The 19,803-nt window shown below is 50.8% G+C and overlaps 1 protein-coding gene across 1 annotated transcript in view; it reads left to right on the forward strand.

Annotated features, from left to right (window-relative positions):
* Snd1 (staphylococcal nuclease and tudor domain containing 1) overlaps window positions 1-18,927 on the forward strand; it is a 401,581-nt gene extending 382,654 nt beyond the window's left edge. The window contains exons 17-24 of the mRNA XM_038320023.2: window positions 4,856-5,044; window positions 10,793-10,934; window positions 13,695-13,818; window positions 14,623-14,692; window positions 15,474-15,587; window positions 17,013-17,216; window positions 18,196-18,240; window positions 18,340-18,927. Coding sequence (XP_038175951.1) covers window positions 4,856-5,044; window positions 10,793-10,934; window positions 13,695-13,818; window positions 14,623-14,692; window positions 15,474-15,587; window positions 17,013-17,216; window positions 18,196-18,240; window positions 18,340-18,405 — 954 coding nt within the window. The 3' untranslated portion in view covers window positions 18,406-18,927. The remainder of the gene's footprint in view (window positions 1-4,855; window positions 5,045-10,792; window positions 10,935-13,694; window positions 13,819-14,622; window positions 14,693-15,473; window positions 15,588-17,012; window positions 17,217-18,195; window positions 18,241-18,339) is intronic.
* Window positions 18,928-19,803: the final 876 nt, after the last annotated feature.

The raw sequence follows: 19,803 nt of genomic DNA on the forward strand, positions 1-19,803 counted from the left end.
TTCTTTTTTACATAGGAGCTCATGAAGCCAGGGATGGCCTCAAACTCACCACGTGCCTGAGGCTAACCTTGAACTCCTGGTCCTCCTACCTGTGCCCTCCCCCTCCCAAGTGCTAGGATTACAGACATAGATCACAGTGCCTAGTGTTTTGAGGTTTTAGTTTATCTATTTATTTTTAAATGGGGGTCTCACTATGTAGTCTTAGCTGGTCTGGAGCTCTCTGTGTAGACTAGGGTGACTTGGACCTCAGAGATCTGCCTGCCTCCGCCTCCTAAGTGCTAGGATGCCTAGATAACTCTGCTTTCTTGTTTTAGCTCTCAGAGTATAAATAATTTTTTCTCTTTGTGATCTGTTTAGTGTCTTGAGTTTTGGAGGGAGCAAACTCAAGTAATTTTTTTTCTTAGTGATTTTTGTCATAGAAAATGGTCCCAAGCAAGAATATGTCAAGAAAACTGGGATGTACCTTAAAGAAAAAATACATGTTACATAACTATCATTCAGGTCTGACCTCTTATGGTGCTGAGAGCCTGGTGTAAATGAATCAGTGATACATATTAAATAAGGTGTCTTTAAACACAAACACATTTAGTTAGAATAAGGTTAGATATTTGGCAAACAGGTAATAAGAGACTCCCAGATTTCTAAACCTTTTTTTCTTTAATTATTATTTTTAAAGAAAGTATTTATTGCCAGGCAGTGGTGGCACATACCTTTTAATCCCAGCACTCAGAAGGCAGAGGCAGGCAGATCTCTATGAGTTTGAGGCCAGCCTGGTCTACAGAGCAAATTTCAGGAGAGGGTCCAAAGCTACACAGAGAAACCCTTGTGTCTCAACCCCCTGTCCCCACCTTAAAAGAAAAGAAAGCATTCACTTATGTTTTATTTTATGTGCATTGGTGTTTTGGCATGGGTGTCAGGTCCCCTGTACTTGGAGTTACAGACAGTTGTGAGCTGTCATGGGGGTGCTAGAAATTGAACCTAGGTCCTCTGGATGATCAAGCAGCCTTTGCTCTTAACAGCTGAGCCATCTCTCTAGCCCTCCTAAACCTTTTATTCCCTCTAGGAATAATGGTTCAATATTTTCTAATTCAGTCTTCATGGTCACTTTATAATACTATCATGGATAACAAGAATGGAGTGTGTGGGCAGAGGCTGTAGCTTGGTGGTAGAGGAATAGTCTAGCATGCACATAACCCTGGTCTGATTCCTGGCATCTAAGTAGAAAGAATAAAACCAGGTATAGTGGCACACTCCTTGGACAATTAAGCAAGAGGATCAGGAATTCAAGGTCATCCCCAGCAACAAAATGAACTTGAGGTCAGCCTGGGCTTTATGAAACTCTGCCTCAAAACAAACAAAAATTAATCTGTCTCTGTGTAGTGTCTGCTTTACACAGATGCCTCCTGCCTTGTGCTTGAACTCTTGGGCTCAAGTGGTCCTCTTGCCTCGGCCTTCTAAATATTCCAAGTCACTAGAACTATTAATAAACACAGCCTTCCATGGCTCTTTTGGAGAAGTGAGGAGGGAATGTCAGAAATCCAAGTCCTTGAGTTAAACCTAGAATTTGTGTGGGCGTAGATCCTCATTCAGTTAACAGTTATACCACAGGTTCCTGGCAGTCAGTCTAAAGGAGACAAGTAGAGAAGGCTGGCCATGCATTCCACTCTGGGAGCTCCCTGCTTAACCTCTGCTCATGAGGCCCACAATTCTCCGCACCAGAGAAGAGTCACAGATAGCACCTATCCAAGCCTAGGTATATCCAGGAAAGTAGAGCTATAGCATGGAACTTGACTGCAGCGACCAGGAGCCAAGTAACTCGGAAGCCTGTAAAAACAGTAGCCCGGACACCTTCCCCTGAGAGCCTTTGTTTGATTGAGAAATTACTATGTCATTGGCAGTTGTAATGAAAAGAGGAAGCTGTGCCCTACTGGCAACAGCTTTATCTCCTTCTACAACCCCAGATGGAACAGTGGCAGCACACTGCCCAAGGCCAGAGATTTCTTTCCTCTGCTCCTGGCTGGGCCTAGGGACTTGTCAAGCCCAAGTTCGCACATCAGTGGCAGGCAGAAAGAAGCTGGATACATGCGATACATCTGGGCTTGCCTGCCAGGGAGAGCCCACTGCTCCTTGATGGGTTGGCCCCAGATACATCCATCCGCTAGTTGGGCTATCCCTAGCAAGTCCTGGAGAAAGCATCTGTATTCTGTCTTCAGAGAATTTGGTATCAGTTTGGGGTTTGCCATGTGTAGCGAGGTTTGAGCATGGCACTGTGTAGGATGAGAGAGATTGTTCCTGCCTGGTTGCCTCAGCAACCCATCTCTGAGCTTCTTACATCAGTGCCAACAACCCAGCCCGCTGCGGAAAACCACACTGGCCCACTGCAAGCTGCCTGGGGGCCTGCCAAGCCTGGAGGGATGCTATGTGGCCATGGGCGGGGGGAACACGACAGCCTCTGTTTTAGTGGGGGGTTACAAACTCTTGGCTACTAAAACTCTGGAACATGACAGGTCAGAGAAGGAGGAAATTGGTGTGGGCTTGGACTCCATGTTGGCTGGGAACTGAACCAGCCCCATTTGCTTTTGGCTGGGCACATGTCCCCTGAGCTTCCAAACACAAGGCAGCCAGCCCATCTGTTCTTCCCACTGCCACCCCCGAGTTCTTCTGGGACCTACTGCTTCTTGGCCTTAGCCTGTTTGGTAAAACTTGGCAAATTAAGGCAAAGGAAAGGTGGTCTTCTCCCACAGTGGCATCATGCCCATCCCAGTTTTTTTGTCTTGTTACTGCAGTCCTGATGACCCCTTCAGCTCACCAGGTCCTCTCCCTGCAGGACAGTCAAGTTTGCAGTGCCCTGGACTATTGAGAGGTAGATCAGAGCATTGAACTCTTAAGCACCCCTTGCTCTTCTTCACAAGTTATTGTTAGACTCAGAGCAAGGAGAAGCCTGTTTTAGCACCTACCGGGAAAAGTGCTGATTCTTCCCACTACATGTAGCTCTGCTGAAGAGTTCCAGGGTCCTGTGTCTGGATGGTTGAAGGGCCGGCTTTACCTCTCAGAAAACCAAGAAGCTGGAGGAGGGACTGTTCCTGAGACAAGCTGGGGGAGCCTGGGGAGAGGGCGAGCTTGGCCTGCTGGAGCAACATAAAAGCAAGTCAGACCACCTGAGTTTGTTGGCTCTGCCCCTTGCCTTGGTTTACCTGCAAACTCAACAATGAGGCCAGATTGAATCTATTCTCTTCTGCAGACCCTAGTGAACTCTGTATGCCCCCTTGGTTGCTACACCCCAATTTAAACTGGCATTTCCACTCATTAGGAACGGGTCTAAGGAGCAAAATAGCAGTGAAAAACTCCTCCCTGGCCCTCCCCTTTTACCTGTATCTCTGTCATTTTGTCTCTGCCCCTCCAAACCCAGCCACCTCTCTCTACTTTTGTAGAGTAATGTCACCGGACACTTCCCAGCTACCCTCTCATTCCTTTTAGCCCTCTGCCACTGACACCAGCTCAGGCTCTGAGAATTCCCAGGTATTTAGACATTCATTTTATTGCTTAATCGAGCTTGAAGCCATTTAAATTAATACAAGTTTTACATTTAGTAGCAAAGGCTTTTTATAGTCCCCTTTAGCAGAGGAAAAACAGGGATTGAGAGAGAAGGAAGGAATTTATTGTAGTCCATTGCTTTTCTGAGGTTGGGTCAGGTCATCCTCCCCAAAGGACACAAAACTGAGCTACCAACTTGGAGGAACAGAGTCTGCGCCAGCTCTGGGGTCCTGTGGATAGAACCATTCATGAAAAGGGCCTAAGACCCTCAAACTCTGCTGCATTTCTGGGCTTATGGTAACCTATCCACTTGCCCTTATGAAGGATGACCTCTGGAGTTGCCCTGCTCCCCCAAACTGTCCTGTGTGCTAATGCAGCTCCACCCACAGCCTCTGCCTTACCTGTCCTCTTTCCACCTCCCCCCACTTGCTTTCTGGAAGCCTGTTTAATTACCTCCATTAAACATTAATCCTTTCGGTTCTTCCTGGAAGAATTCAGTCTCCCTTTCCCCAGGGATTGGCTTGCTCCTGAGCCTGCCTTTCTTCCCCACAAAACCTGTGGTGGTTGAGGAAGGGTAGGGTGCACCATATTCAGTCTGTTTTCCCCCTCGCTCCTACACACTAAGCAAAGGGCCTCCTTTAACCAAGGTGAGTCAGCTGCACCCCAGGAGCTCCATACCAAAAGGAAGGGGGAAAAGAAAGCCGAATGGTGAATCTAGAGTGCTATGCTCTACACAGCTGCCAGGATTGACCTAAGTGGGGGTGGCGAGGACATGAAGAAAAGACAAAACACACAACAGAAAAGCTGGGATCGGGTGGCCTGAGCTCCCTGATGGAGACACCGAAGCACAGTGTGTATAGTTATTTACTGTTGAATAGGGATGTTGGGTTAATATATATACAGACATATACATACAGCTGAACAAGGAGGCAGGTTTAGCTAACTCAGTAGGAGCCGTCTTCAGGCTAAAAACCTGATGGGTGGAAAAGCTACGTGGAGATTTGCTGCACACTGTCAGCATTCATACCCACACCCAAGGAAGGTGCTGTCATCCCTGAGACTCGTGTGGGGAGGGTTCTACTACTTCCCGTGGGACTAAGGAATTGGGGTCCTTAACATCGCTGCACCCGTGTCAACATACATTCTCCCAAGAATTCTTTGGTTCTAGCTGCTTCTGCTGCGTAGAATGAATTAGGAGTTACTGAGGCTTGAGAGCCTTGGTATCACTCTCAACCTGCGCACCTGCACCTGTGCATACCTGCACACCTGCACCTGCACACCTGCACCCACAAGCTGACACACAGCTGTCTTTTGTCCCCAGGTGGAGGTGGAGGTCGAGAGCATGGATAAGGCTGGCAACTTCATTGGCTGGCTCCACATAGATGGGGCGAACCTCTCCGTCTTGCTGGTGGAACAAGCGCTTTCCAAGGTTCACTTCACTGCCGAGCGCAGCGCCTACTACAAGCCCCTCTTGTCTGCTGAGGAAGCCGCCAAGCAGAGGAAAGAGAAGGTACCAAGTACAGTAGTGTGCTAATCATTCCGTGGCATGTGCTTTTTCTTACCTCCTCCTTTCCACACACCACAGAGCCAAGGATAAGGTACCAACTTAGGCCATAGCCTTCTAAGGACCCGCAGTGGGCAGAGACTGTCAGTCTGTAAGATTCCCAGTAGTGTCCCAGACCTACAGCAGGATACTATAGATGACCCTGGAGCAGTAGAAGAAATGACCAGGACACTACTGGTGAAGAACCTGGGGTCAGCCTGTCCTTCTCTGTCAGAACCCACCAAGGTCTGGGCATCCCACCTCTGAATTCCCTTCTTACTGCCCTGCAGGGAAGCAGCCCAGTGAGATGCATGGAAGCCCTTAGAACAGCAGATTTACAGCCTATCTCTCTGCAGACACTGAAGAGACAGGGTGGGTCCAAAGCAGCTTTTGGAAGCAAATTGACTATTAAGGAACTCTGTGGCTTCGGAGTGGGAGCTGGGCTGACACCCTCCCGGACTAGCCTGTCTCCATTGACTTATAGCCTACCTAATAATGGGATAAATCAGCCAGCCACCAATCTGTCAGGGCTCCTCTGTGCTTGAAGAGGGTTTCGTGGGACAACTATGCTAAACCATAAATTGTTCCAAGAATAAATGTTTCCTTCCCCATAGGGCAGCCATCTGGCTTGAAATCCACTTCCCAAAGCCAAGACACCTGCCAGTAGGAGTTAGGGGGCTTTATGCCCCTAACACACTGTATTCTTCCTCAGGCCAAAGCAGCTACCTCTTGGCTCAGGACCTCCTTCCTCTTTCATTACTGGACCTAGGAATCTCTGTCCTTAGTCATCCTTTGGGAATTGGGACGGGTGTTGCCCACTTTGGTGGCAGGAGAGCACAGGTGGTCAGACTCCACAGGGGAGTGACCCAGAAACCCAGGGTAGGCACAAGAGACTGTTGGCAGTCTCGAGGAGCTTCGGGGCATCAGAAGAAGTTCCCTTTTTCCTTGCTGCAATTCCTGCCCACTTGAAACCCCATCTCCTGAGAGTGGTGGGGGAAACAGACAGCCTTGACTTACACAGGGAAGGAGGGCGACACTCGTTATGACAGCTGGATTTAAGACTCCATCCCTGTGTCATCTGTCTGAGGCAGGGACTGGAGGCACAGTGGATCTCCTGTTTCAAGGTTCAACTGTCCCAGAATAGATGCATAGAGGGCCAGACTGGCAGCAGTGAGGACCAAGACTATAAACTAAAGGTAGTATCTATGCCTAGGGCACAATCCTCAGCACATGAAAACTCACTAGCAGCCTAGAAGCTGTCTCCTCAGGTCTGTCCACTCACAGAAGAGGCCCAAGAGGGACTTAGGTAAGGTCAGGGAGTGGCATCTGGCCTGGGGCGCTGGTAGATTCTTTGCCAGGTGCAGCACGAGGCATCCTTATTTACTGCACAGTAGACTTGTCTGAAAAAACCCAAGTTGTCATTCTGTTGGTGCCACTTGATGATGTTAAGGAGTAATTACCAGTGATTAATTACTTACATGAGCTGCACATTTTCATTCCAATCCAATTAAAATGCAGCACACAATTCTCTATCCTGGGCCACCTTCCCCATGGGTCCCTCCCCAGCAAATCCCAGTCCACTTAGGATCTTGAGGAACCAGCCTGGCTTTCCACCTCCTAGTGGGGCTGCTTCTAGGGAGGAGCTTTGTCTGTGGAACCTGTTAGTGAGTCTCAAGAGTTAGCAGCTGATGGAGGAGTTTGGAGCCAAGGGACCTGGGTATCTCGGGTGACCCTAAAAAAGCCCCAACATTTCCCACTTGTGACCTCCTGAGGACTGCTTCTGTTATTGAGGAGTAAAGGATTGTGTTTCTTTTACAATGTGCGAATATTTATACATACAGGCTAAACCAGGAAAGGGAATGCTGAGAGACTGTGAGATCAGGTGCATGTAGAACCATTTGGACAATGTGGCTGTGCATGCATGCATTAGTGACTGTGTCTCTGGAGGAACCCGAAGATGCTGAAGCCTAGGAGCTGCCTCTTTAAGACTGTTCAATACAGACTAGGATCAGAAGCTCAGTCTGGCTGGAGAACTCAGCTGCCTCCCTGCTGGGTTTAACTCCTCCCTGTGTCCCATAAGGCCCTCCCTTTCCTCAGCCCTTGGGTGTTCTGGGTAGGAACAAGGAGGGAGTCACAGGTGGTAGATACCCACACACACATTCTCTCTCTTCCTCTCTTCTTCTGTCCCTTTTCCACTCTCCCTCTTTCATCCCAGCAGGGTCTTGAACGTGGCTGGATTAACCATTGATTAGTTTTTATTGAGCTTGGCCTCCCTGCTGTACATTTGAAGGCCTCTGCCACCCTGGCTCCATGCCAGTCACACCCTTGGAACCTAGTGAGCAGGGATATTAAATAGGATTTAGATCGGAGAGACTCCAGCCTGTGAATTCCCTGTACAATTTTTTCTCTCCTGGCAGGAAGAGGGTCTGGGGTTCCCTGGGAAGAAACACAAAGAAGAGAAAGGACCAGAGGTGCACAAACCAGGAAGAGACAGCCCCAGTCTTGACCCATTCCAGCCTATTCCTGTGCCCAGCATAATAGGCTCCTTCCCTAATGGTAGCTGCAGCAACAGGGGGTCCTAAAAAGCCCCAGATGGAGAAGGAACCTGAGAAGACCAGACACTTGCTTTGCAGAACAGCCTGGAGCAGGTGCAGAGAAGGGAAGAGGCTAGGTCTGCAGCCAGAGCTGTGAAGCCGCACAGCAGTGCTTTGCCCCAAGACAGACCAAAGAAGAAAATAGACGTGTCTTCAGCCTGGCCGTAAACCTACCGCCATCAGAGCATTAATACACCCAGAAATGGTTCCTGATCAGGGGAAACTGACTCTACCAGGCTCCTTGTGTCTGGGCCCTGCTGCCGAGACCAGACTCGCATTTCCCTGGAAAACATCTTGGCCATAGGGGTCTTTTCCCAGCTCCTCCCTCTGTCAAGAGCCTGGGAGTGAAACCCTAACTGTGTCTGTGTACACAGTTACTGATCCTTCTAGAAAAGGTCTTTGATTTTCCTAGTCACCTTCTCATGGGTCCAGGAAGAGGAATATCCACAAAGATTCTCCCAGCCAAGAGCACAGCCGAGTTGTGAGCTCAAGAGACTATAGGGGCTTTCCTCCTGAGATAGCACTCTTTAAGGGGACCTGTTCTAAGGGTGAGGACCACACCCATCCCAGCAGACAGACTCCATCACGCCAAAAAAGACTTGGCATTAACCAACTCACATAGGACCACTGGCCGCCAAGTCCCAAGGAATAGCTGTGTTGCCCCCTTTCCCCTGAGGAAAACAAGGAACTTTCAGGGCTTCACTGTCCAAGGAGCCAAATCCAAAGAGGTGAATCCTTTCTTAGAATCACACTTTTTTTCCTGAGGAGCAGCTAGCTAGTTACCTCTTCCACTCCGGGATGACTCCTCGTAGCCTCTGGCACCTGCCATTCCATAGGTAGGCATCTTGCTTTCACTGTCTTCTCAGCCCTGAAGACAGCCTCCCTTGTCCTCCAGCCGACCTGGAGCCACCAAACCTGTGGCAGGGAGCATCTGTCGGGCATTGGTTTGCATTATTGGCAACCTCAGCTTGCTGCCCACCTGAGCCTGTGATGAACAAAGCTCCACCCCTTCTCCCCAGGGAGGGAACCCAGTGCTGTCGCCCGAGGCTCTTTCACTTGAGGACTCATTAGCAGTTTCTGCTCTCACCCTGTCAGTCTGCTCCAGATTCATCAACACAGCTGAGGAGCACCCTCCCCAACAGCCGCAGCCAGGAAGCGGGGTGGGGTAGGGTTGGTCTCTGCATGGCTCCCAGACCCAGAATTCACTCTGTCAGCCAGCACGGAGATCTTGTCTCTTCACCAAGCTTTCCATTAGGAAAGGCTAGAAAACAGTAGGCCAAGCAGGAGAGGGGGGAAAGAAAGGGCTGCTGCAGACAACTGAAGCGTGGGGTGCTGAGAGATGGACGGTGAGAAGCAGGGTGCTGGCAGTAAGGGGAAGACTGCTGGGTCAGCCAGGTGGCTGGCGGTGGCTCCAGCCTGTTCAAGGTAGTGGTGACAGGCTTGTCTTAGAGACATTGTGAGTCCTATTGATCTGTGGAGTTCCAAGGGCTCTAGAGGGTCTGGGAGCCCAGGTGATAAGAATGACTGGCTGAGTGGATACCTTGCAGCCAGAGAAGCCTAGCAAAAGAGCCCAAAGCCTTATTTGAAAGCCTGTGACGATCCCCCAAAGTCTTCTCCTAGGGAATTTGACTGGCTAGAGGTACACAGGCCTGTGAACCCTTAGCGGAGACAGAGCTGCGCATTAACATTTCACTGCCTGCTTCTCCCGGCAAACCAGGGCAGGGGCTGTGCAGCCCCGTGAGTGCTACCGTGGAAAGCTCTTCTCTGTGTAACAGGTAGTAAACGTAGGCCTAGATGGATCCTAACCACTCCCATTAGCATCCCCTAAACTCAGAAAGCTCACATTGCTTGCTTCTTCTTTGGATAGAAAAACACACACTGATGCCACATGAAAGGCCGAAGCGCAAGCTTGGGGATAACCCAAGGAGGTTCCATAACTGCAGTCTACCTGCCCTTCAGCTCCTTCCAGAGGCCACCCAAGAATCTGCCCATTAGCTGAGAATATCGGTGACTATATGTTAATGTTCTGATTAAAGGAAGTAGACCAGGAGATGACTTGTTCAAGTCAAACACAAGGTAAAGGGTAACAACCCCTGCCTTCTAAGTTTTTCCCATAGCCCTATGCTGCCTGCTGCCTCCAGGACACCCGGCCAGCACCAGGGACCTACTCCTGACTGCAAACCTGTGTACCTCAGTTTCCCCATTTACAAAATTGGAATAGTATTATATTCATTCAAAAGGTTGTGAGGCTCAAATGAATTGATCCTTGGAGAATGTTTAGGTGCAGGCACTAGTGAGCATGCAGGTTTCCGGCTAATACTAAACCGTTCCTGTTTCCTCTCTGTATGCCTTCATGGTGCCACATGTGGTCCTATCCCCTGACTCCCCAGCCGCTTCCTGCTGCTCAGCTGGAGAGCCACCTCCCGCCCCTGCTCTGACAGGCCTCACTACTTGGCTAATCTCCTGGCCGCAGGATTGGACTTGACGCGCTGTCACGTCGAATCAGCTTCTGAGCTGCTGCAGCTCTGGCACAGGACTTGGAGAAGGAAGGAAGAGAGGGAAGGGTGGAGAGGGGTGGCCGAGCCTCTAAGCTGAGGTCAGAGCAACCTGCTAGAGGTGAGCGGCTCAGAGCAGAGGAGATACAGTTCTGCACAGAGACAAGTCCCCCTCTCCCCTCTGCAGCTTGGAGTGCCTGAGGAAGGGGGGTAGCCACAGGAGTGACCTTGCGGAGTACTACGGGAAGGGAGGTGGAGATCTGAAACCAGAGGAACTGAGCAGGCAGCCCGAAGCCGAGGCAGCTCATTGGCGGGATCCTCACGCTCTACTACCATGCATGGGATCGTCTGAAACTTGGTTTGGTTTTGGATTGATTCTCCCCCTAGCTCTTTAGATTATGGGGTGCGATCCTAGAGCTTTGTTTTTGTTTTTGTTTTTGTTTTCCGAGACAGGGTTTCTCTGTGTAACCCTGGCTGACCTGGAACTCACTCTGTAGATCAGGCTGGCCCGGAGCTCACAGAGATGCGCCTGCCTCTGCCTCCCTGAGTGCTGGGATTAGAGAATGACCCCATTTACCCAAAGCCCCTACCTAGCTGATGTCCTCGCTGATGTCCTCACCCCGCAGGTCTGGGCCCACTACGAGGAGCAGCCTGTAGAGGAGGTGCAGCCTGCGCTGGAAGAGAAGGAGCGCTCTGCCAGCTACAAGCCCGTGTTTGTGACTGAGATCACGGACGACCTGCACTTCTATGTGCAAGACGTGGAGACTGGTGAGTGACTGTGTGCTGAAGCCTAACGTGCTGATCCCAGCGTGTGAGCCCAAGAGTTCAGACTCTCTCCCTGGAATGTACAACTGCTGCTGCTCCTGTCTCCATCTCTCTGGGCCTAAGGGGCACCTCAGAAACTCACAAGTGAGCCATGGAGTGGACCTGGGGATGTGGCAGGCCAAGCAGGTCCTCTGAGGACAGGTGACATTACAGATTCATCTGGGTGGCTCTCTGAGACTCTTAGGTAATGCTTTTACTCCCAGACACCCCTGGCAGGGCTGGGCATGAGAATTTGTTGCCTGAGTATGTCAGGAATCATGGAGTAGATTGTCTGATGTAGTCAGGGATCCCTGCTTATTAGGGCAAACTAGAGGGGTAGGAGCCTGTCCCTCTCTTTCTCTCTCTGTGGGGGCTTCTACAGAGGTTAGTATAGAAGTGTGGTGGCCAGTTTCCGTGATAACAAGCCAGCTCTAGGGGAAGCTATTCCCTTGCAGTCTTTGTGAAATTCCTTCTCCTCTCTCCTATCCTCAGTCTGCCTCAGATGGCCAGGGTCCCCATCCAGAGACCTCAGATTTTTGGAGGGCATGGGGTAGCAGCCACATCCACCTCTCTTACTCCCCCTAACCTCCCTCCTCTTCGTGCTGCTGGGGTAAGCTCTCAGGGCCTCCTTTGGGTCCAAGGAGCAAAATCCTGGCAGTGGGGTATGCAGACCTGGGCAGCCCCAGGATGGCAGGATAAGGTTTTTGCCTCACTTACTCCCAGAGCTACTCCAAGTTACCAACAGCCCGTCTCAGCCACTTCCCCTCTAAATGACGTTTCCCAGCTGCTGCTTTGGTGGTGGTATCATTTCACCAAGGAAACCTTCCCTGCTCCTCATCCTGGTCTGGCCGTGCCCGGGGACAAGACTGACCTGAGAGCTCCACTAGGAAGGACCACCTTTCCTGCCCCCACTGTGTTCAGAGGCCCAGCTTACAGTACAAGCTTCTGTACGACTCCTCAGCTGTCTCTGCCGCTGTAGGAAGCCGGGATGCTTGGAGAGAACGGTGTCCAAGGCAGAAATAGGAAAGAAAAAGAACTAGAAAAAGCCCATATTCCTAGAATATTGTCACTGGCTTATCGTAATAAGTACCAGAGATAATGCTGCTGGCTCCATTAAATACATGAACAAATCCCAGGATCTGTAGCCTCCCTCTTTGAACCGTTTGGGCCCCTCAAGGCACATCCTCTCACCCTGTCCCCTTCCTGCTAAAGCTCATCTTCACAAAGGGGCTGACAAAAACATGAGCTGCAGGTGACCAGTCAGACCCTTTATAAGGACTTCCAGGAGGCAGGAGCCTGATTCTTTCTGTTGCCTTGGGACCCAGAAATCCAATAAACTACAAGTAGAGCAGTTCAGGAGCACCTGTCAATGTGAAGGCCGCTTCCCAGTCCCTGGAGCATGGGTGTCTGTGAGCAAGGAACACTCTGGAGGAGCCCAGAGGCCTTACCACTCACTTGAATGAATGCCAGGACTGTGGGTGCACGTTAGCCTAAGAAGAGGACATGTGTGCATATGCAGAGATCATTTCAGTATGGTTGGATTAGTAAGCACCGTGCATGCACTGGGAATCCTACCAGGCCTCTGCGCAAGTAAACAAACAAGTGAGCTCTGGTCTGTGCCCTGAAGGAGCTCACAGTGTAATGGCAGAAACATAAACACAGACAGGGAACTTAAAAGGCTGATGGTGGCAAGTTTAACCACAATAAACATGTGTTCTGCACCTGTTACAGTGTAGCTCAGCCCTGAAGGGAAAGAAGAATGCCAGCTCTGTCCTCACCTAGAGGTGGAAGAAAGCAAAGAGGCTGTGAGGGTGAACTAGAATCTGGGCCAGCAGGGCCATAAAAGGACAGGCCCCAGGGGACTGATGCCTGGCAAAGCAGGGTAGGGAAGGCACTGCAGGAAGGAGCCAGAGAAGGGAAAGGAGACCTCGGGTAGTGCCAAAACTGGTCAAGGAGCTATAAGTAAGCAGCAAGGACTGCTGACCCTCTGCCAGGAATACTGGGCAGGAAAGTGGGGTGCTGCACCCCGCTGAGAAGAGGTAGAAAGGGGACCCCAACCTGGCAGCACTGGAAGTGCTGTTCAGCATGAATTTTACAGAGTAACAAGGGCCAGGGTGCCTGTTTGAATAGGTGGAACCTCTATCCCTACTCAATTCCCCCTCATCTTTCAAGGCTCTGGTTCTGAGGTCCTTTCCTGTCTGTGGTTATAAGGAATCCATCCTTTTGCCTACAAGAGACATTGGGCAGATTGGCTCCTGCTAATCATGAAATCCAGCTGTCTCTTATAAGACATGGGGTGTAGGCTAACAGCTATTATTCTTGAAGCTGCTCACCCTTGCTTAGTATCCATTTTCCTACCTACTTCCTCAGTCAAGACCTAGCCACAAGAAATGCACCTCATTGGTACACTTCTAGGATGCACAGGCCCTGAATTCCATCCCCAGTACTGGAAAAAGAGTTTAGAAGGCCCAGGTACATTCCCCAGGGCTCCTGCGCCGTGGCCAGTATATTAGAAAGGTGTGTGCATGCAAGGCCCGAGATATAAGCAAGTCACCAGTTCACATTTGAATGTGACTGGCATGAAGCTGCTTGACTGGGAGCCACAAAGGAGGGCTGCCCTGTACTGGCTGAGGTAACCAGTGCTTGGTGCCCTCTGGAACCTCACACCATACTCAGTCCCTGGGTTCACCCAGGAATCAAGTTTCACTGCCCTTTTTCTCACAGGCACCCAGCTGGAAAAGCTGATGGAGAACATGCGCAATGACATCTCCAATCACCCTCCTGTCGAGGGTTCCTACGCCCCCCGCCGGGGAGAGTTCTGCATTGCCAAATTTGTAGATGGAGAATGGTAAGCCACATGGACCAACAGGGCAACTGGGATTAAGCAGCAGGGAGAAGCAGCCTAGGGCCCAGACCTGCAAAGCTGCTATTAGGTGGCAAGCATTTGTACAGCATCTCTTTCTCTTGGGTCGTTGGTGACAGCCTCTACCAGATCTCCAGGGCATCCATCCACCTTCAGTCAGGGAGAAGGGGTACTGTCATCTGGCCAGCCTCCAGAGATTGTAGGATAAAGCGGTACCACTCCCCCTTTCCTGGGGACACCAGGATAGTAAGAATGGTGATTGATACCCTCCAACCCAGCCCTCACTCCTCAAAGAGATTTGTTCACAGTGAGCCCGGACCTACCAGCCAACCCTGCACCTCTGCTGTCTCAGATACAAGCAGCAGCACTTCCAGGCCGGAAGAAGGTCACTCATGTATGATCTACCAAGGGTAGAGCCCATGGCCTTCCCTGGGTGACGAAGTGACTTGGATGTGTTCCCTGCTGCAGCCTCCCAGACAGATCTGCCTGCTAATTACAGCTGCTGTTTAGTGTGCTGGGCTTAAACAGCAGGCATCAATCTAGTCATTACTCTTGTTGCTTTATGCCCCAAGGACACATTAATCTGCTCCACATGCTCCTTTCTCCCTCCTTGCTCCCAGCCCCGCTCTGACTCCTATAGATGCTGTCCAGAGCTCCCTGAGCCTGGGCCTCCGTACCCTGAAAACTGACCTCTTTGACCCCAGAGCCCCTGGGCAGGAAGTGCTATGTCCCGGGGATCAGGTTCCTGGCACTACTATTCTGCAAACTCTGACCGTGATGTCATTGCAGGTACCGCGCTCGGGTAGAAAAAGTGGAGTCCCCTGCCAAAGTGCATGTCTTCTACATTGACTACGGCAATGTGAGTGCTGGGGACCAGGGTGGAAGACAGGCAAGGCAGAAACTATCAGGTTTTTGGTAGATCCCTTAGTCAAGTCCATCCCATCTCTCAAAAGTCCTGCATAATGATGGGACATACACATTGGGTACCTCTGCTCTTCGTAAAACAGGCCAGGCCCCCTGAACTACTAGGAAGTGCAGGTAGATGTGGCCAGAGGCCTTCAAACACTAATAGATACTAAGGAATTTGACGCTTTTGAGGTGTGGCAGTGCCCATCTCCTGTCCTTTCAGCCCTCAAAGATAAGCTATGAGGATCTGCTAGCAGAAAGTCCAGGTCTGGAACCATACTGGTTACCTGGAAGCACACAGTAAAGCGGTAACTGGAGTGGCTCCAGGTACCTGGGCGAGAACCAGAGGCATGCCCAGCACTGTCAGGACCCTTCCTGATGTGAGCACCCTCCCCTAGGGAGTACTAGACAGGGAGCCCATGTGGCAGAGAGAAGGGTACTGAAAGGAAGGGGGGATGATGAGGTAAGCCCAGTATCTCCATGATTATCTTAACTGCAGGGAGCCTCTGGGTATGCCAGTACCAGGCCCAGAGTGAGGAGGCATGGAGTAATAGCTGCCCACCAGCAGCTGGTTTACCAACTAGAAAAGCCTAGGAGACTAGCAAAATGGAACTGAGCCAAACAAGTGGGAGAGGCCCAAAATAAGTTCCCGGCAGCCTGGTACAGAGGGTTATCCCCAAAGCAAGTGACATCACTGGGTGTGTGATGATATTGTCCTGGTGCTTCCTCTATAGAGAGAGATCCTGCCATCTACCCGCTTGGGTACCCTGCCACCTGCCTTCAGCACTCGTGTGTTGCCAGCACAAGCCACAGAGTATGCCTTCGCCTTCATCCAGGTGCCCCAAGATGTGAGTACAGGCTCGTCCTCTTCTCAGGGGGACCGAGAGACTGACACAGCCATTGCTGCAGGCCCCTCTCAGCCTGAGAAGAGAAGGTGGAAATGTGTTTCATGATAGCAGTTCAGTTTGTTCTTAAGCAGTGGGTGGGCCTGGTGAGTTACATGCACTGGTATAAAAACTCCATCCGCACAGCAAGAGAGAAGGGCCTGGATACTGTGGCCTTGTGTGTCCTGGCAAGAGGTTATTCTCTGTATAGGTAGAGAAGCAACAGCATTTTTAACCAAGATATGGCATGGTCAGATATGTTTCCAATAGCTTTGTAAGTGGGGGTAGACTGGAAGGAATGGTTGGAAATGGGCCTGATGATCTAGGCTAGAGATGAGGGCAGCCACACCAGGACTGCCTGGGAAGTCTCAGAAACACATGGTAATATCAGAGAGGTGGGGACAAGGCGGAGGAAGCTAATGTGCCACTGAATTCCTGACACAGGGATGTGTTGCTGCTGGTCAAGGGAAAGGAGGAACAGTTTGAGGAACTTGAAGGAACCCCAGGGTCCAGTATGGAAGAAAGATCACACCTAGAGTTGTGGATTTAGACATTAGAACCGTGGGAGCTTTAGGATGGTACAGAGTAATGTGAAAGCTATGTCCAGGCTGGGGGGGGGGGGGGGGGAGACTTGGGGGTACAGGCAAGGTGAGGCAAGGAGCCCAGAGGAGGGGGAAGGGAGGATAGTAGGGTCTGCACTCAGAATTGTAGTGGCCCCAATTCCCAGGAAGAGAGAACCACTCAGCAGCATCTGCTCCCTCCCCCCTCCCCCAGAGAGCTCCAGTAAGTAGACTGAGGCTTCATCTTTGAGGGGGTGCCTGGTACGCAGAGCAAAGGTGCATGAGCAGCACGCCTAGGTGCTACCTCCAAGGACAGGGCACTGGATGCAGATGGAAAGGTGGGAAGCACCTTTTCCCAAAATGTGCCAAAGGGAAAACATCACAGAAGATGTGGGCAAGTGCCATAGATTGAGCTGGGAACGCATCTGTGAGGATGGGGAGATGAGTGACAAGAGCCCGGGATGCTAATACAGTGAAGACAGCATCGATATGGTAGGGTCTACATGCTGGAGCAAGACCACAGACGTTTAGAGAGGCCTGAGCAACAATCACTGGACAAATTTTAGGCAGAAAAAGCCACTTCCCTCGGAGGCATAAGGTGGGTAATTATAGGTCCAAAAGTTGGTGGTAAGAATGGCTTATGTGCAATTGGTTGGGGTAGAGGAAGGGGTCCTTCGTATCCAAGAACTGCTTATCACTCACAGAGACCTGAAGGGAGGAGCCACAGAACCCTTCTGGAGGTCCAGGGACAGACAGGCCTGGAGACCCAGGCAGCTCTTGTTTAGCCTTCGTACATCCCCCTCACTAACATGGCTATATCCCTGTCCAGGAGGACGCTCGCACAGATGCTGTGGACAGTGTGGTGCGGGACATTCAAAACACTCAGTGCCTGCTCAATGTGGAGCACCTGAGCGCCAGCTGCCCCCATGTTACTCTGCAGTTCGCGGATTCCAAAGGCGATGTGGGGCTGGGCCTGGTGAAGGAGGGACTGGTCATGGTGGAGGTGCGCAAGGAGAAGCAGTTCCAGAAAGTGGTATGTGATTTGGAGAGGGGCTCCCCATCCTGGAAGCAGGCCCTTAGCGCATACCCTGTACCAACAGTGTCGCAGATGAGGGACTGGGGAACTGTACCCAGAGCCAGTGCAGAAGCAGGGAATCCACCAGCCTCCAGTCCTGCTGGGGAAAGATAATGGATTTGGGTTTGTTGGGGTTTTTAAAAAATCTAATTAAAGCACAAATTAATTAGCTGTGGGTTGGCTGAGAATGCAGCTGCAATCTAAAGCAGAAAGTCTCCCTCTGTATGTGCCCCAGTTGACAGACTGGGAGCTTTCCTAGGGGATGCAGAGGTCAAAAACTGTTTCCCTCCCAGTTCTTTGCTCCAGCACGGCACCTCCAAGTCCTTTTACCAGGACCACCCATAGCCACGTTCCAAAAGAGTCCATCACAGAGCTCCTTCAGCCCACAGTCCACATGGCGTTTGGTGGTTTGTGGGTCAGAGGCACTGGCTATCTTAATGTCCTCACATGAAGCTACTCGTAACGGCTCTGATATCCAGAAATTCCTCAGCCAACATCGTGATGATAAACACTTTCTATGAGTTCACTCTATAATGAGAACAGACAAACCTTACCCCTACTTTGTGGAATTTACATTCCAGCATGAGACAAGGAAAATGAACATAATTAATCAAATCAAATGCTGCAAGGTGATAGCTGTGGAGGAAAGGGAGATATAGAAGACTAGTCCAGAGGATCGGGGTGGGTTGCGTAGTTTTAAACGGGGGCATCAGACATGGTAGGAAGAAGGTGGTGTTTCATCACAGACTTGAGGGCTGGGATAAATAGCCAGGTGGACATGCAGGGACGAGACCTGGGCAGATGGCTTAGCCAGTGTCGGATTGAGCAGTTGCAGACAGTAGTGTGTCTGTACCCTGCAGCAGCATGCTTGGTTGCTCCAAGTTGCTCATTCGAGAACACCTCCATCTTGACCACGTCCCCTCTTCTTGTCCCGCAGATCACAGAATACCTGAATGCCCAGGAGTCAGCCAAGAGTGCCAGGGTGAGTTCTTGCCTGGGCTCCTGGAGGTGCTGAGGTGTGGCTCCCTTGGACCCCAGATCCCTGAAGAACCATGTTGTTCTGTCTTCCTCTCTCTCACAGCTGAACCTGTGGCGCTATGGAGACTTCCGGGCTGACGATGCTGATGAGTTTGGCTACAGCCGCTAAGGAGAACTCTGCCTGCCCCCAGCACATGGATGCCAGACCCTTCCCCTCTGCCAGGAGGCCGTTCTCAACTCCAGACCTAGTGGAGGGAGCATAGATTGGGTCTAGCTTTGCTTCAGTGCACAGGAGCCTCCTGTGTGGTGGGTAGCATTGCAGCTGGGGTGGGGAGCCTGAGGCTTGCTGGAGCAGACCATCACAGTGGTACTGCCATCCACAGTCTTTTCCGGATGATTTTGTATTTTTATTTGAGGGTTTGTGGGGGTTTTTTAATTGTCTTCAAATCAGGAAAGAACCATGAATGACTTTGTCTTAGTGGAGGGGATAATCGTGAGACCTGAGGCAGCTCCCAGCTGGCACCCACCTCGACCCCAGACCACCCTTCTTCCCAGACTCCGTCCAAGTGTTGATTATGTGACTTCTGATACATCCATTCTCAAATTCCAGTGTGTCCGCATCTGCCCTCTCACCAGCCTGTTCTGTATTTAAAGCTTTGAGACCCAATAAAATAGTACCTGCTGTCTGCAACCCTTACTGTCATGGTAGAGCCAGAAGACTGGGTTCTTGGCCCCAGCCAGGAGGAGGTCTGGTGGATACCACAGCCATCTTGCGGGAAAGCAGACATCTAAGACTCACTGCATGTGACTGTCCTCCAGGACTTCAGCTTCAGAGTAGCATGGCCTGCAATGCTAGATCATCCCGCGGTTCATCCACAGCCTGAGCCCAGCAAAGACTCCAAAGGAAGCCAAATGAGACGTCCCCAGCTCCTGCTGTAAGCTTGCACTGGATAAGAACAAGCTGGGCCAGGCAGTTCAGGCTGTGATCCCAGCTTCAGGGAGACATGGATTTAAGGCCAGCCTAGATTGGAGTACTCAAGGTCAGCCTGAGCAACTTAGACCTTGTCTCAAAAATAAAACCTTAAAAAGGGCTGGCCTATAGCTTAATTAATAATGCAGTTGCTTGCCTAGCATACATGATGCCCTAGGTTCAATCCCAAATACCATTAAAAATAAAAAATAAAAATAGCCATAAAAGCCCTTGGAGAAAAGGACTGAAATAACAGGCACCTCTGGAAAGGATCCCAGTCCCTACTGAGGGAGGCCTGTTGTTGTGAGCTAGCTTTTACTCTAATAAGAGATCTCAAATCTTTTAAGATTGAGCCGTGCAGAGCCACTTGTAGTCCATAATTGTGGACTAGGAAAGGCCCAGAGAGTCATGTGATAGGCAGTGAAAGTTCATCACTTGCAGGGAATTCTAAGGGGTGGACCAAGACCAAAGAGAAGGATACCATCTCATCCCCGTGGCCCTTCCTAGACGCATACTTTGAGGAAATCTGATGGTATGACCTTCTGCCTTTCTGACCAGGGTGATACTCCAAAACTGCCTTGGCCTTAGTGTGAGGCA

Source organism: Arvicola amphibius, chromosome 2, assembly GCF_903992535.2.
Source record: "Arvicola amphibius chromosome 2, mArvAmp1.2, whole genome shotgun sequence".
Classification (NCBI taxonomy): domain Eukaryota; kingdom Metazoa; phylum Chordata; class Mammalia; order Rodentia; family Cricetidae; genus Arvicola; species Arvicola amphibius.